Source organism: Triticum aestivum, chromosome 7A (assembly GCF_018294505.1).
Source record: "Triticum aestivum cultivar Chinese Spring chromosome 7A, IWGSC CS RefSeq v2.1, whole genome shotgun sequence".
Lineage (NCBI taxonomy): Eukaryota > Viridiplantae > Streptophyta > Magnoliopsida > Poales > Poaceae > Triticum > Triticum aestivum.
This window is the reverse complement of record NC_057812.1, coordinates 10770311-10786277: the sequence shown is the minus strand read 5'-3', so window position 1 is coordinate 10786277 and position 15967 is coordinate 10770311. Positions and strand designations below refer to the sequence as shown.

Below are 15967 nucleotides of genomic sequence, written 5' to 3'. Positions count from 1 at the left end.
GAGCGGAGGTTGCATGGAACCTGCGTGTTCAAACAAGGACCGCCTTAGCGACGGTAAACATTGAAGAAGAGTACGGAGGGATTTGCTTACCGCTTGCACGAGGATCCCACATGAAACAAGTTCCATCGTCCTTAACCGCGGAGATCCGCCTGGCATGGTTGACGCATCTTGCTTGCGACGAGGAGGAAGATGTGGTGGGGCTAGCATATACCAGGATTTTGCGTTGGAGCTAGCCTCGGAGCCGGTGATGGCAATCATGTTGTCAAAGACGGCAATGAGAAAGTAGCCATTGAAGCCGTCCCATCTGGCGGGTGGATGCGCAATGGCTATCTTCTTCAATGTAGCCATTGTGAGATCTTAGTTGAAATTCTGTATGGCATGTGCCCCCGCGTTGACAAGGCCTATGGCTTCAAGAGGTGGCGCCTGTACTGTATCTCCTGTGTACACGTTGTGCAACTGGATGCCCCCGTTTTCTTGCAGATAGGCCAGCCAGTCCCCGTTCGCGCCGACCCAAATCTGGTGCGCCCTAGGAGTTTAGAAACGATGAAGGACCGGCAAATTCAGTTTCGCAATCGTAGGCAATCTCATACCTGACGGCTGGAGAAAAGGCGCGTAGGAAGCGGTTCTGCGTCCAGAGGGGTGATGTAGCACTTGTGGCCTCGTGCTTCGCCCTGATCAAACTCAGTGCATGGCGCCAAGACGCACGGTCGTCCGAGCACCGTCTTCATTGCTTCACTTCGATCGAGCACTACGCGCATGAGCCCTTTGCCAGCTGAGGACATCGGCGCCAGTGCTCTTAGACACGACGACCACCATGGAATCGGCGGGGACGTCATCCAGGCGACAACGACGCGCCGGTGGGATCTTCCTGCCACATGTGCATCTCGTCCTGCTTATGAACCCTCTTAACATCCCCAACTCCGGGCGCCATTTCTACCTCGCCGTTGACCGCCTCCAGTTCAAGATGGTGCGTGTCCAACATCCCTGTTACCATGCATTTTTGGGTTCCTCCCAGCTGATACCTGTGTCCAGTTAAGCATCCACAGATTGTGCGCATTGAACAAGATTTTTATTCTTGTGAACCTGTGGTTGTTTTTGGTGTGCAGAGGACACTACTGGAGCTCCTAGGTGTTGTCTCTGACCGCCTTGGCCCGGTGCCCATTGCCATATGTGTTTCATCCCGGGATGAGCTAGATGCTGTCTGTGCTGCTGTTGCCAACCTCCCCTTCGTGTCCTTATCACCGCTGGTATGCTCAAGTTGGTTGGGTGCCAACTTCCATGTTCAGTTCTCTGATATACTTTGCGGTTGCATCATTGACTATTGTGGGATAGCTAAGTGTATGATATACACAATTTGCAGTATTAATCGCTTAATTCTTCAAGGGAAAACATTGATAATATTGACACCTTCGTCTAGGAATTATGATTGTGCAATTGCAGATATTTTTATATTTATCCAACGAGCCCAGGCTTTCTTGCTTTTCCGTTACCCCTGCTATAGTAATATGAACATTGTTTCAGGTTCTCTTGATTGTTCATGATCCTTGCTGTAAAGTACTTTTGCTACTCCCTCCGTCCCACAATATAAGATCGTTTTCAAAGCTATGGTACCTTGAAAAACGATCTTATATTGTAGACGGAGGGAGTAGTTAATAATATCAATCTGTGGATTTGTGTACACAGTACAGCGATCAAGATGAAGCTGAGCGTGCATCTGTTCTTGAGAAATCCCGTCGGGCAGCAATACAGCGAAATCAAATTGAAGATACTTCTATTGATGAAAGTCCCAAGCCTGAAAGTGTGGTCTTGAAGCAAAATATTACAGTTGTAACAGATGCTTGCTTGCCTTCGGCGGCGATGGGAGAGGCTCCCCTTATGTCTCGTGTGCTGATAAACTATGAATTGCCTACAAAGAAGGTGAGCAGTCCTGATTTTTCATGATACTTTACCTTCAGGACTTCTGTGGCCCAAATACCCTTAGCTGTTTATGGTAAATTTTACCTTTCAGTGCTATCATGCTTTCATGCTGTTTCGTTGTGCACCATTGGTTCTAATCTGTAGATCATTTTGTCTTACCTGATGTTTGTGTCTGAATTTTTCAGGAGGCTTACTTAAGACATGTATCAGCATGCTTGGCAACAGGTAACTTAAAAAAATATCAATTAGTCCGCCTTTTGGAAGTGCTGATGTAGTTGATGTACTATGATTGTGCAGATGGAATCGTGATTAATATGGTGGTTGGTGGTGAGGTGGCTCTTCTAAAGTCTCTGGAAGAAACCAGTGGATTTTTCATTGCAGAGATGCCAATACATGTAAATAAACTCTTCTTAACACTTGAAATCTGTTTTGCTAGTAATACAGTGAGCTCTTGTGGCCTAAACTGATTTTTTTTTTGCAATGCAGCTTTCCGAGATATTATGAGAGTTTCAATCCGCTTCAGAAATTACTGTTACATGTCAGGACTAACTACTCCAGTTTCTATTGGTGCTACTTTGACTTGTGGGATTACTCTTTGCTTGCTTCATATGTGGATTAGTCTTAAAATTAGGTTTCAGAATAATGGGATTGATGTTTATTACTTCTATTTACTGAGAAATGGACCCTTCTCTTTTACTTAAAAGTCCTTATCTGTCTATATACTTCTATTTCGTACATCGTTTCTATGTGCTTGTCAATTATTTATGGAATGAAGGTTTTCAGACTAGTACTACAATCAAACCTATTCGTAAGCAGTGGAAAATTACTTGCACTAACATCTGTTGGTATTGCCGTGAAATGCTGCAGCTATGTTAGAATTGGTGTGGCTTTGTTATATTATCCTTTCGAAAAATACATGCTATTGTCTGTTACTCCCCCCGTAAAGAAATATAAGAGCATTTAGATCACTACTTTAGTGATCTAAACGCTCTTATATTATGGAGGGAGTACAATTGAAAACACTAGATGTTGAGAGGGATCTACTCGTACAATTCACCATTATCCTTCATAATTTATTACTCCCTCATTTCATTTTTATAAGTCATTTCAGACAACTGAAAATAGGCTGCTTTGCATGCTGTCTGAAATGTCTTCGAGGACTTATAAAAGTGAACAGAGGGAGTAATATATTTCACATAGTATTCTTCTGGTGTTGTATTTTTCAATATATTCCTGTAAAAGATGAATAGAGTGGGCCCATGCATCCATCTTTTATGTTTGTTCATTTGGCATACATCATTTTGCATTCTCTGGAGGTGTATACTGTTGGTTGAAATGTTATAACTAAAATCGATGATGTTTACTCTGCTTCCACCAATTTTTTTTACGCAATAATACATGGAAGTTGGATAGGGAACACTTCATATTTTCCTTCAAGCTGTCAAATAACGGAATATGGCATTGTTCATTTCAACGTGGTGCCCGGTGGTTGCTCTTCCCTCTACTGCAATTCAACCAGAACCTGCTGGTGCCACTTATATTACTCCCGGAGTCCTCATTTTGTTTCCCGCTGTAGTGTACTGATGACTAAATGGCAGGCTGGAATTCTTTGGTTTTGTTTGATGATGTTGCGCAAACGATATGCTACTTCGTGCTAGATTTTTTTTCCGCGAGGAGCCATTCAATACAAATCAACACTCGGTCCACACTTGACCCTCGAATCAACTAAGTCACATACTATCTGCCGCAACACCTTTTCCGCCAGGCATTCAAGCATGTCAGTCCCAGGACATGCTTGACTTGCTTGTCAGTTCCAGGATCCTCTGATTTCATAGGCATCTTCCATAGTTTAGAAAAACAATCAGCAGCAACAAGTAGAGAGGATGGCATGAAACTTGTGCGCAGGATCGCCTATCTTGGTCGAACATTTATCAAATTGGCAAAGTCCATAGCTCAAAACCAAGTGTTGTACTATCAGATCGAAATGGACATTAAAAGTTGATACGCTCTGAAAAAACATGGATGCAAAGGGAAAACACAAAGTGCCCAAGAACCATATGCATTAGTTTATCCCATCTACAAGACTGCAATGCGATAAGTTAGCTTAGCCTGATGAAATGAAACACAGGGTAACCTCAGGACGAACAAATTACGACCATGTAAAAGTATACTTGAATTATAGTGTCTGTGACTACAATTAACAGCAAGAAGATCTAACCAGTTGAGAGAAATTGGATGGACCAATATTTTCAACAGATTGACATTAGTCACAAATTTGTCACTGATTAACTCATGCGAAACTTTGTCTGAACAAAGCAAGTTCACAGGTGCCAGCATGTCATGCAACAGACTTTTGTATGAGGAGCAATATGCAGGATTCTATTATGCGAGAGATAACATTCAGGGTTATGATGTGAATGCAATCAAGGATGCATCATGGAAAACGTGTTTGTGAAGTTGCCTTCTCATGGTCCTCGAGTAAATATTTTGCCACACCATCTTTTTTTTGAAAAATAATCTCAAGATTCATCATTGGAACTAAGGTATGCTCTTTCTCAACATTTCCTAAGACAAAAGAAATGAATGCCGACTTTGGCTTTGGATAAACATCGTAATACAACACAGTTTGATATTTATTACTTACCATAAGAAACAAGATTTGATTTGTCGTTTCCGTACCAAAGACATTATCTGTCGAAGAAGCTGATACCATCTATTGTCTCAACAAGTGTAGAAACAATCAAGTTATATGTCAAATGGTGGTTGTGGGAAACTGTGAACCACACCTGATTGTGTTGTTTGGCCAGCACTGATATCTCTATGGCGACGGTGCGTAGGCGAGATTTTCTGTTGTCTTTGCCCCCCTGGAGTTAGGTGGTCGTGGTTGCCAATGCCCGCCGTCATCGTTTTCTGTCTCCATGGCCTCCTCTCGGCAAGTTAACCCTCAACTAGGAACCACTAGACAATCAGAACTAAGCAAGCCATCCTCAAACTCCTGGAAGCTTGGTGACATCACATACACAAAGAACATACACCAGAAATTATCTACATACGAGAGCCAACCTGTGATTGGATGGTTAGGGGGGCAATTGTACCCCTAGCGCACCAGGGATCAAACTCCAGGTTTGGCACTTTGCTTCTCACAAAGGCAGAATATTTTCTCAGTGGGAGATGCCTGTGGTGACTTCGTCAACGCAATACCCATCGGCTCAACCTTTTAGATATGCTCATAGGGGTATGGTGTGCGTATGTGCACTCATTACGGGATGAGTGTTTTGAGAATTCGACAACGGAAGAGAAGGAAGCCAGAAAGAAATGGCACCATTATCAACCCAAACCTAAGCAGGCTTGGGTTCTCCTGTGCATAGTTTAAGGGTATTTTATGGGTTCTGATAAATTCTCTTCTCCTCAATGTCCGTTCTATATTTGGTTTTCATATCCAACACTATTTATATTTTGCTATGTTTTTGCCCATACTACAAATGTCCCCCAGTCTTGTTCTCCTCCCATGTCGCCCTCCAACCTCTATTGTCGTCCCCACAAGCCACATATCCATATCCAACACCATGCTCCCCTATGAATTCCAAGTAGTTTTAGTACTACTTATGATATGATCAAATAGTTTTAATTTGCCAAGTTGAACCTCAAATCGTAACTAATCTCAGAATGCATGTATTGTCGAGATGACATGGTCTAATCTCTAATGAGATGCTATACAAAGCAAAACCACCACATAAATTGTTGCAAAGTTGATGTTTGGAAGTCCCGCAAGAAAGATTGCGAGTTCGTTGCTAAGACCAAGCTAGTCACATCAAGCCTTAAAACATCCAAATCTGGATATATAGCATGGGCATAAACTGTAGTATGAGTACAGAGACCTATTAACTGCCGAAAATGGTGAGTCGTAGTTTCTGCTAGTCCGCTCTCTTAATCACTAGCACTTTATATATAATGGTTACTATTCATTTTGTTTCAAATAAATCTGCTCAAACTTTCATAGCCCCAAACCTATAATGTGATCATCCTCATCCCTCCCTCTCGAGCTAGTCTAGTTCCGGGAAGTGAAACGTTATTTTTTCTACTTTCTCAAATACCGCTTAGCTTCATTTGTGAAGAGCTAGAAGTACTGAGTTGTCATAGTTTTATAATGCATATAGAATATGCTCATATGGCACAGGAGAGATCATAGTGAGTTGCCCCTGCGTCGAGCCACATGATTATCTGAAGATGGTCCACATGGCCTGGTTTTATATGCTTACAGCTATATCAATGCCACTGGCAACTTCTGAGAAGAGGGGATATGAAGCCAACCCACTTGTTGGAATCTCATACAATGTAGATATTTCAAATAATCAGGCATTCATATTTATAGATAGTAAAAGAGACAAAAAAAGCATATAAGCAAATTATAATATATTTAAGTGGCAAGTTATTTTCAGATGGAGGTATTTTTGTTTATACTCAATTTAGATTGAGAGGTAATTCTCTTTAAAATAATGGCCTAACTAAACTTGAAAATTAACAAACTTTCTATAACAAAATATAGGTCTCGCGTCATAGATATATATTTCTGTTGAGAGATGTTTCAGTTATACTTTGAGACTGAACAATGTGAATATGCATTATGTCATTAAAATACAATTAAAATGTTAACATTATATGATAATCATATTGTATTAATCAAAAACTAGTTTTAAATTTAATGACAATCGTATACAAAGAACTAAAAATGTTTAGTATAAATGGTTAACAAATATTTATTTCGCTCGTATAAGATGTATGGTTGTATGGATAGTTACCGACCCAAATACATGTTTGTTCATACTATAAAGAAAAAGTTGGCTTTTGGTTTATAGCTATCACTATAGTTTCTATATTAAAGAAAGTCAAAAAATAGTTTCCATAAATTAAGAACCGAATAAAATTGGTATTAAGAGACAAATAACAAGAACAAGTGCACATAACCCACGATTGACAAACTCTCCAACTTGGACAAAGACGTCTCTCGAATCGTGGAGGTTATATATGAGTGTAACTAGAGTTTAAGTAACTGACTCATCCAAATAGTTATGATGTTCAAGTACGCTGTTAAATCGTTCTCGCTGAGATTTTTTTTGTCGATTTATGCATTTTTATGGTGCCGAGTCTGCTCATTTGACATGCGGTGTTGCAGTTTGCAAATTGGATTAAATGAATTTACATCTAACTATTTTGTCTAAAATTTTCCCCGTGTTGAACCCAAAATGTATGCACAAGTATGATTATTTTTAATTGTTCTGTATATGATATACAATGAATTGATGAATTGCATTAGTTTTTTGAATCTGTGATTCGTCGAGGCAAATTGTTTGGTAGCAAATACAATGTGCAGATAGATATGAAGTGAAAAATTGTCAGATAACTCACTTGTATCATATAGACTTTTGTGTCATGATAACAAACGTCATTGCCTCTGTTTCTCTACCTCTACCATCTCAATCTTTTTTCACCTGTAAAATTGTAGTTTTTGGGTAGAGCCAATCGAATATTAATAAAGCTTACAAAAAATAGTTAGACATTATCATGTTAACGTTGGTATTCATCGCTGAAGGATTTGATGTGTGCGGTGTTCTACAATATTCTTGCTACCGTCTGCAGCTGCTCTTTTCATGTTTTCTACAATATCAGGAGCGTAAAGGTTGTTTGTGACAGGAGAAATTATTAATTCGGTGTTTCATTTACTGACCTGAAGGAAAGAATAGGAGCATATGAAAGGTATGCTATCTATGAATCAATAGATCTTGATTAAAAAGAAAGCATGCCACCCACCTATTTGGTATCACTAACAATATTCTAATTCTTTTCTATAGGATGGGATAGAATAACATAGTAGAGACGCACGTGTTCATATATATGCGTATATACTCACCCATATGAATGCACACATGCACACCCTATCAATATGAGCACCTCCGAGAGACCGAGTCGCCATATTATCTTGAGATTTACGAAATCACCATAGGCGCCTTGTAGTCGACGGGAATGTCTTCTCCCATTGAACGCGCATCGCCAAAAATTCTGAATAAATTCAGAAAAATATGACCACCAGGACATAAACCCTGGTGGGCTGGGGATACCATTGTCGTCCTAACTATCCAACCACAGGTTAGTTCGCGATTGGATAGAATATAGTTTCTATTAAGCACAAGTTGAAACCTGTACACAAGTTAAAGGATTAGATAGCTTAGAGCATCTACAACCTGATAAATATAATTCGGCTCCTCAAATGCATGTGGATGTGTCCGGGTGTGTCCGCGGGCAGTGACCGGGTATCCCTCATTTTTCCTTCGCTCATCTAACTACCTTATATTTGATACCTCATATCTATGCAAAGCATGAAAAATAAAATCTACATACTACATAGATAACCTATAAGCTAGGCTACACTACTCATCGTCGGAGATGTCAATGACCTCTGCGCTGGCAGTGCCGGATGGCCCTGCCTTTGGGCGGATGGACGCCGGCCTCACCTCGGGCTCCTCGTCAGACTCTATCTCAGTGAGCTCCGCGCCCCGCTAATGGAGGACGTGGCAGTCTTCCTCCACCTCCGCATCCGACTGGATGGAGTCGAGGATGGCATGCTCCTCTGCCGCCTCTACTGCTTGGGCCACGTCTAACTCAGCTAGCGCCTTAGTCATGACGAAGCCCGCAACTGGAGGCACCATATCTGCCTCTTGGTTGTATCCTCCTCATCCTCCGGCCCTGCATCCACCATGGCCCCATCCTGCTCCTCCTGTTGCTCCTCCTCCTCCAGCTCCTCCTACTCCTCTGGCTGCAGCGAGTATGGAGGTATAGGCTGACTACGAATTAGGGCTTTGCGCCTAGCCCGGATCTACTCAAGCAGCTCCAGCTGCCGTTTGATTCGACGTCGGGGCATGGCTAGCGGCGGATGATGAGTTGATTGGAATGTGGCGGCTGTGGATGGGAGTGGAAGGAAATGGGGCAGGGTATGGTTTGGGTGCCAGTGTCCGGCTTAAATAGTCAGACTAGGGCCCTCAGGCAGCGCGCCGGAGCGACGCCACACGATGCCATCGAGAATCGGAGAAGACACGCCCGCCGGACCGATGGGTTTCTAAGTGTTTTCGCGTGGGTCCCAACCAGTGGTCGAGCTATGTGCAAAGCTGAGCGGACCGCTGCCCCCGAGCCTTAAATTAAGATGAGTGTGGACAAGAAGAGCAACGGTGGCCGGCCCTTGCAGCAGCCCATAGAATGTTAGCTTTCTCCTTTGTGAAGTTCTTCTGACCGACCGACCGCGAAATGAACCTATTCTTCACCCATCTTTCTTACTCTCTACATAGGCCCTGAGAAATCAAGAATTGACGTGATATCTATTGCATTCTGCCTTCGCTATTTGGTTCAGCAGAGCTGCCTCAGAAGCACGACCTAAAGCTGCAAAATGTAAAGATCTCTGAAAAAATTCCTGGTCTGGTGAGCTGCGTGCATCAAGTTTTTTTGATCGAGACAATTAAGGCATAATAAGTTATTGTTTTGCCCGCGTATATGGGTAGAAACTTGGCCAGCTCACTGAACTAAGTAATTGTTGGTTTAGAAGCTTGTGCGTGCTTACTCTTTGATGAATCACGTCTGCATGCAACTAGCTTAGTCACGTACAGCTAGCCGAGACAGCTTAATTAATCTTGTACAAGAGACATGAGGAGATTGTACCGAGTCATTTATATGCTTCACTAGATATTATTATTATTATTATTATTATTATTATTATTATTATTATTATTATGATGTAGGTATAGATATAGATAGCTGGGACTCTGTCCTCTGCTCTTTGTGGCAAGTGATTAGACGGACAAATGAATGGCCAGCTATTTATGAATTCAAAACTGTTACATGCATCTGACTTAGTACATGCCAAGTTCCAGGTAAATACATCATTAGTTCTCAAGCAGCTCAGAGATTTTCTTGGAAATAAATGGCAGTCTTAAATTCATCTCGACTGTTTTCAGTTCATATTGTCTACTCTCGTATCAGAGCACTAAAGCAAATTCATTCAAGAATCAGGAATCATCACATCACAAACGATTTTGGTGAGCCGACTCAAACAGGGTAGCAAGTAGCACCGCAGCCAAATCAATCAACACAGCAGACACCAATTTTTGGTGGTCAATCAGCTGTGTTGACAGACAAATATAGTGCATGTCCATGAAGCTGCATTTAAAAGTATTGACATTGATGCAATTTCTCTGTGATTAACAGATCCAAAGCTCAATTGAATTCATTAGCTACAGAAAACATGCATAGAAGGAACTTGCTCAAAGGCAGTGCTTTACCGAAATACTGAATGTGACATCACATCGGTAACCAGCCTGATTGAACCTTTTAGGAAAATATCAGGTTGATAATCGATCTGCACTAAGATTTAGGGTAATCATAATAACTGATTGTTATGGACAAGAAGGCTGATTAGAATATAATTTAACCCCATGGAACTAAGCCATGTCCAGAATAACAGTAAACAAGAGCAAGAGTAACAATGTTCTTTGGAAATGACAATATGTAGGTTTACCATGCATGTGCTCTAAACTAGAAATCAAGCAAGCACGACTGTAATTAATCACCAGGAACTTGAGCCGCGTGATTCAAGTAGATTCCAAAGTACACAGGCAAATACTTCAACCAACAGAAGAATCAATTCCTGGAGGAAGCACAAGGGTTGTTTGAAGGTGACGCTACTGCTCATCTGCATCTGCTAACGACTCTGAGAACAAAGGAACATAGGGTAGAAATCGGTATGTATTGCTTTTCTCAAGATTAAGGATACAACCAACTTTCTGATGTCGCATATCATACGCCGCTAAGGTGTCACCTCCATATGAAATCAAAAAAATTGTGTCGCACTCTGGATGAATCGCATCCACCATGTACTTCTTTCCAGTCATGCTCATAAGTTTATTGATGTTGGCAGTATGCTTCAGGACTAATTCTTTGCTGTCACGATCCTTGAGGCACCAGAGCGCTATCTGGGAAACCGTCCTATTATTGTTATCAACGACAGAAGCTGCAGCATAGTGTAAGCACCCCTGTGACACTCCAATCGTAGCAAATCTTTGTCCATACGGCACACGGATAGTCTTCCACACTTTCCCCTCCATGTCCACCCCCATGAGCACGTACTCATTTTTCATGTCCATCAGGCTGCCAATCACATACATCATACAGCCAACAAAGACACATTTACCACGGAAGAACGGCGCCACTTTCTCAACCATCCCACTATCCCTGCGAGTCCAGGCTCTTGCCCGCGACGAGTAGATGTTCACTCCTGTAACGTAAGCTTCGTGAAGGGCCTGCTCGAAGTGAAGAACATTGAAATGGGATGAGTCCGCCGGATCAAAAGCCAGGCCTGCGGTACAACTATATCTGTTATTTTCTGGCGCCTGCAGCGTAGGAGGCAGCTCCACCCACCTCCCAGTGAGGGGATTGCACACGACAAAACGGAAATCATCCTCTGCCCAATTGAAAGGGGACAACTTCTCGTTGCAGCCGCAGTAGAGGAGGAGACCGTTGCAGGCGTCCACCTGGACCATGTCCATGTATTTGTTAGGCTGCAGCGAAGGATCGAACGGGGCTGCGCCGTGGCCGGATATGCTGGCGAAGTGGTGGCCGCACCCGCTGCTGTTAACGGTCTGTGGCAGCTTGTTGCGGTTGGCAGGGTCGACGATGAGGTCGCGCCAGGACACGGAAACGCACTTGAAGCGGTGGAGGGATCTGGCGGGGAGGCGGGAGAGGATCTCCAGGATGAGGTCGTCGGTGAGCAGGCCAGCCGTCGGCCACGGATCCGGATGCCTGTCCAATGTCGACATGGTGTTCCTCTCGAAGATCTCCCCCTTCTCTGCCTCCTCCATGGTCAGGGTCTACGTCGTCGGGTCGATCTGCAAATGGAGAGAGAGAGGAGATGATCAATCTGGCAGAGGAAAATCGACCGGATGGTCGGCGACCGGTGATCGCTGCCGGCCGTGGTGAGTCGGAAAAGGTACCTTGGTTTAGGTTTAGGGCGTCGACGACGGCGGTTGGCTTCTCGGAGGCCTGGAACAGGATGGCGTTTTCTGCCGATCGTATATATTCACGATCGATGTCTATAGGAGGAAAAATACCGGATCGATCGCTAAAAAAAACAAGAAAAAAAAATCGTGGTACGATCTTTTTTTAAGGGTTGTGGTACGATCCTATAGTATAAAAGAATCGATCCTTTTTCTAATTTTTTTTTGCGGGGTGATCCTTTTTCTAATCTAAAAACAAAAAAGCAAAGAATTGATTTTTTTTAATTGTCCCACTAAAAAAATGAATCAACTCATGTACTCCCTCCGTTCGGAATTACTTGTCATAAAAATGGATGTATCTACAACTAAAATACATTTAGATACATTCATTTCTTTGACGAGTAATTCAAAACGGAGGGAGTACGATCCTTTTTTCCGGGTAACACTAGTAGAAAACAGGGCATCAGTCTCATTTTCAAACACTATTTAGTGCCGGTTCTGCAATCGGGAGCTCCACGTTTGGGTTACGAACCGAGACTAAAGGAGCTCCACGTGGCTGCAGTGGGGCGCCCAGGCAGGAGGACCTTTAGTCCTGGTAGGTAACACCGACCGGGACTAAAAGGCAGCCACGCATCACCAGCTGCCAGGCACTGGGTTTTTTTTTGAAAGGAGGGGTTTAGGGGTTTTGGAGAGTTTATGGGTTTTCGTATTGTGTTTCCCCGTTTTATTTTTATAATGTTTACCCTTCAATTCTTTTACATTTAGTATTTTATTTTTATTTAATGTTTTCATTCAACTCGACGCTAGCTACTACATATAGCATTGAAGGAACCATTACACAAGATCGTCATGAACATATATAGAGAGAAGTGACCTCTATTTCTTTGTGCTGGGTCGAACAACAAGTTTTTGTATATCTATCCGACGCTACTACATATTGTTAGAGTTGTGTCGAATATTATTGTACAAGTTAGGTTGTAGTTGGACTTGGAGTCGTACGGTGTGTGTAGACAGGATACGGAGTCGTGTCCAAGTAGGACACCTGTATCCTAGGCCTCTCATATATAGCGGGGACAGACACACGATGTAACCTATGCCAACATAATAGCACAGGCACGCGGGGGAGCCGGCGGCGTGTGCCGGCGCCCGGGCGGCCGTGGTGCGGTATTGTAGCGGTGTCATGGGGAGGACTGTCCGTAGTCATGCCCCGGGGATGTAGCCATAGCGGTCAACCTCGTTAACAAATCTCGGTATCGTGCTTGCGTGATTGCTTGGTCCTCGGTAGATTGATGGAGCGCCTCGGATTTATTCTAACAAGTGGTATCATGAGTAAGGTTCGAAGAGGCCGTGGAAGTTGATCTAGAGGATCTGCCGCAGAGATCGGAAGTTGATCAGCGTGTGGCTGAGATTGAAAGTTGCGGCCACGGTGGATAGCAACTGGTTTGATCGGATCGGCGACATGATCAACCAATCTGCATGGATTGGCAGCAAGGCAATCGGAGAAGCACGTAGATGCGTCAGCGTGGAAGTAGTAGGATTTCGATCGGACTGGTGGCTCAGGCGGCGTGTACATGGGAACGGCGTCTTCGTGAGCGATGGATTGATCGTGGCAACGACGGAACGTACAGCAGCCGAGTTCTCGGCGAGATCGTATCGAGAGAGCAGCAGCGTGCAGATGACTAGGGCAGGCGGCCCGATCTGAGGCGCAAGGCCCAGCGGTGCTAGGCAGGCCCAAGGCCGTGGTGTGCCAGGTTCCAGGAGCTGGTCTCCAGCGCGACGTGCACGTTGGCATAGCAGCTGGGCGCTGGCCGCAACCGAGGCGCGCGGGCAAAGGCCCATGTCAGGGTGGAACGCAGCTGGAGCCTGGAGCGCTAGCGATCGAGGCGCAGGCTAGGTGAGCTACTGTGCGTGGAATATGCATGCGTGGGCGTGGCTGATGCTGGAAGTGCAAAGGCACGAGAGATTTGTTAAGGAAAAATATCGATTCCCTGGAGAGGTGTTGCAGTGTATTGGTACAGGATTCGTTTGGTAATTGGTACCATGTTGATCTCAAGTGTGGAGAAGAATAGAACTAGAAAACTAGTCAAACAAGTTGTGTTACGGGTGTGGAGCTGAGCTAGTTAATTGTTGAGTGGTTCCTACACGTGCACGGAGACTACAGGGACTGTTTTTTAGGCTCTTTTCTTGTATGCTAAGGAGATGATGTCATGGCAGCAGCATTGTTGTTCGGTACAGCAATCAAACGGGAGTCGAGGATGACGACGTGCGTATAAGGCTTGGAGGAGTCTGGAGCGCACCATGACAGGATCATGCAAATATAGGGCGTCAAGGCAATGCACAGAGATGTGTGGGCGGACACGGCGCAGGGTGAAGCATGGTTGCAGTCGGATATGTTCGGCTGGGTCGGACTTGTCAGTCTGACAGATCGATGTGAGTCGGTTGGTACAGAAGACGGTTGTCGGATCGGCGATGACGACATAGGAGCGTGATGCTGATGGTGCCCGACTTCTCTGACGTGGAAACACGTGGCGCAGGCCCGAGTGCTTGTGTGGCTTCGACAAGACTATGGCGCGGGGTTGATTCAAGACAGTGCGCACATGATAGCTTGAAGTCAATGGGGCGCGGGGGTGGATTGCTCATCTACCATAGAGTCATGTTGAAGGTAAAGCTAGAGTCTGGAAGACTTCACTCCATGTTGATTGAGGGGCTACGGCGTAAGTCGACAGAGAGTCGAAGCCTATTTCAGCGGGATAGCGAGAGACACGTGGATCAGACTGGGTACCAGTGGTCTAATGGAGACGTGATACTCAGCATCGGTCGGTGATGATTGGTGGTTCTCTGCAGTGGGGGTTGAGGCAGTGTGGGCTAGCTACCCGGGAGACTCGACCATGTTGACCTATAATGTGCTGCCTAGTCTCTTCCATCAGATCGGTCTTTTGGTTGCATTGGCTAGAGCATGCACTTCTACATGGTATCGGAGCCAAGAGGTCTTGAGTTCAAGACCCGGCTGGCGCAATTAAATTGCAGCCCACTTTCGGTCCACGTTTAGGCCTGAGGGAGCCACACGTGAGAGGGAGTGTTGACCTATAATGTGCTACCTAGTCTCTTCCATCAGATCAGTCTTTTGGTTGCATTGGCTAGAGCATGCACTTCTACAGACCAGGACAGCAGAGGCTCGACGCGATGATAGCGGCGAGGCGTGCGGTAAGCACGGGACACAGCGACAAGCCCAAGGCACTGGGGGTCAGATATGTTGTTAGGCAAAGTGTGTAGGGGTGCTGAAGCAGTGTTGACGAGTACCAAATTCAATTTGGTGACTGAGTCTATCGGTGCCGGTTGATGAACAAGAGTTGACCATGGTGAATCTGAGAAAGTGGCGGAGAGTCTGAAATTGTTAAAAGCTGAGAGAGTACATGGCCGTATATTCTGTGGTGTTCAGTGCACATGGGGTGTTCAGTGCACATGGCAAAGTGTGGATGACGGATACAGAAGGAGGCGGAGTGCTATAGCTGTGGGACATGTTAGAGACTATCTGGAAGAAGGCACTAGTGCAGAGCCGGGCAATAGCACCAGTTCGTAAGGCCCTTTAGTGCCGGTTCGGTAACCGGCACTAAAATGTGGGCACTAAAGGCCCCCCCCTTTAGTACCGGTTCAGCATGAACCGGTGCTAAAGGGCAACCACGTGGCACGAGCCAGGCCACGGGTGCGGTAGATCATTAGTACCGGTTGGTAACACCAACCGGTACAAAATGTTTGTGGGCTTTGGTTTTATTTTTTATTTTTCCTTTAAATTTGTGTTATCAATTTAATTTAGGATTGTTTTACGTTATAATGAGTTGTTATACTTGATATGGATATGGATATGGCATATATATATACTTGATCACTTAATTAGCTAGGATCCATCTAGTTCAAACTAATTTGCGGTTTCTTTCATAAATGATATATATATAATAACTCATCATCATCATCACATATTAATATAGAAATAAACTCTTGCATCATATCATCACCAA

The 15967-nt window shown here is 44.2% G+C and overlaps 2 protein-coding genes across 2 annotated transcripts; one reads left to right on the top strand and one right to left on the bottom strand.

Moving 5' to 3' along the window:
* Positions 1–177: 177 nt before the first annotated feature.
* LOC123150336 (uncharacterized) lies at positions 178–2620 on the top strand. Its single transcript, XM_044570205.1, has 6 exons — positions 178–967; positions 1107–1247; positions 1684–1917; positions 2103–2142; positions 2215–2312; positions 2404–2620. Exons 1-6 carry the CDS (start codon positions 815–817, stop codon positions 2419–2421), a joined length of 684 nt encoding a protein of 227 aa, XP_044426140.1. The 5' UTR covers positions 178–814; the 3' UTR covers positions 2422–2620.
* Positions 2621–10610: 7990 nt separating this feature from the next.
* Positions 10611–12021, bottom strand: LOC123150335 (putative F-box protein At2g16220). The gene is made up of 2 exons (XM_044570204.1): positions 11949–12021; positions 10611–11843 (listed from the first exon to the last, which is right to left on the bottom strand). Exon 2 carries the CDS (start codon positions 11814–11816, stop codon positions 10641–10643), a length of 1176 nt encoding a protein of 391 aa, XP_044426139.1. The 5' UTR covers positions 11817–11843; positions 11949–12021; the 3' UTR covers positions 10611–10640.
* Between the last annotated feature and the right edge of the window lie 3946 nt (positions 12022–15967).

What these genes read in the sequence shown, in the direction of transcription:
- LOC123150335 (XM_044570204.1), bottom strand. Translation starts at nt 11,816, where the DNA reads ATGGAGGAGGCAGAGAAGGGGGAGATCTTCGAGAGGAACACCATGTCG.
- LOC123150336 (XM_044570205.1), top strand. Translation starts at nt 815, where the DNA reads ATGGAATCGGCGGGGACGTCATCCAGGCGACAACGACGCGCCGGTGGG. An exon ending in ATGAATTGCCTACAAAGAAG is followed by an intron (nt 1,918 to 2,102) that starts GTGAGCAGTCCT and finishes TGAATTTTTCAG; the next exon opens with GAGGCTTACTTAAGACATGT. An exon ending in ATCAGCATGCTTGGCAACAG is followed by an intron (nt 2,143 to 2,214) that starts GTAACTTAAAAA and finishes ATGATTGTGCAG; the next exon opens with ATGGAATCGTGATTAATATG.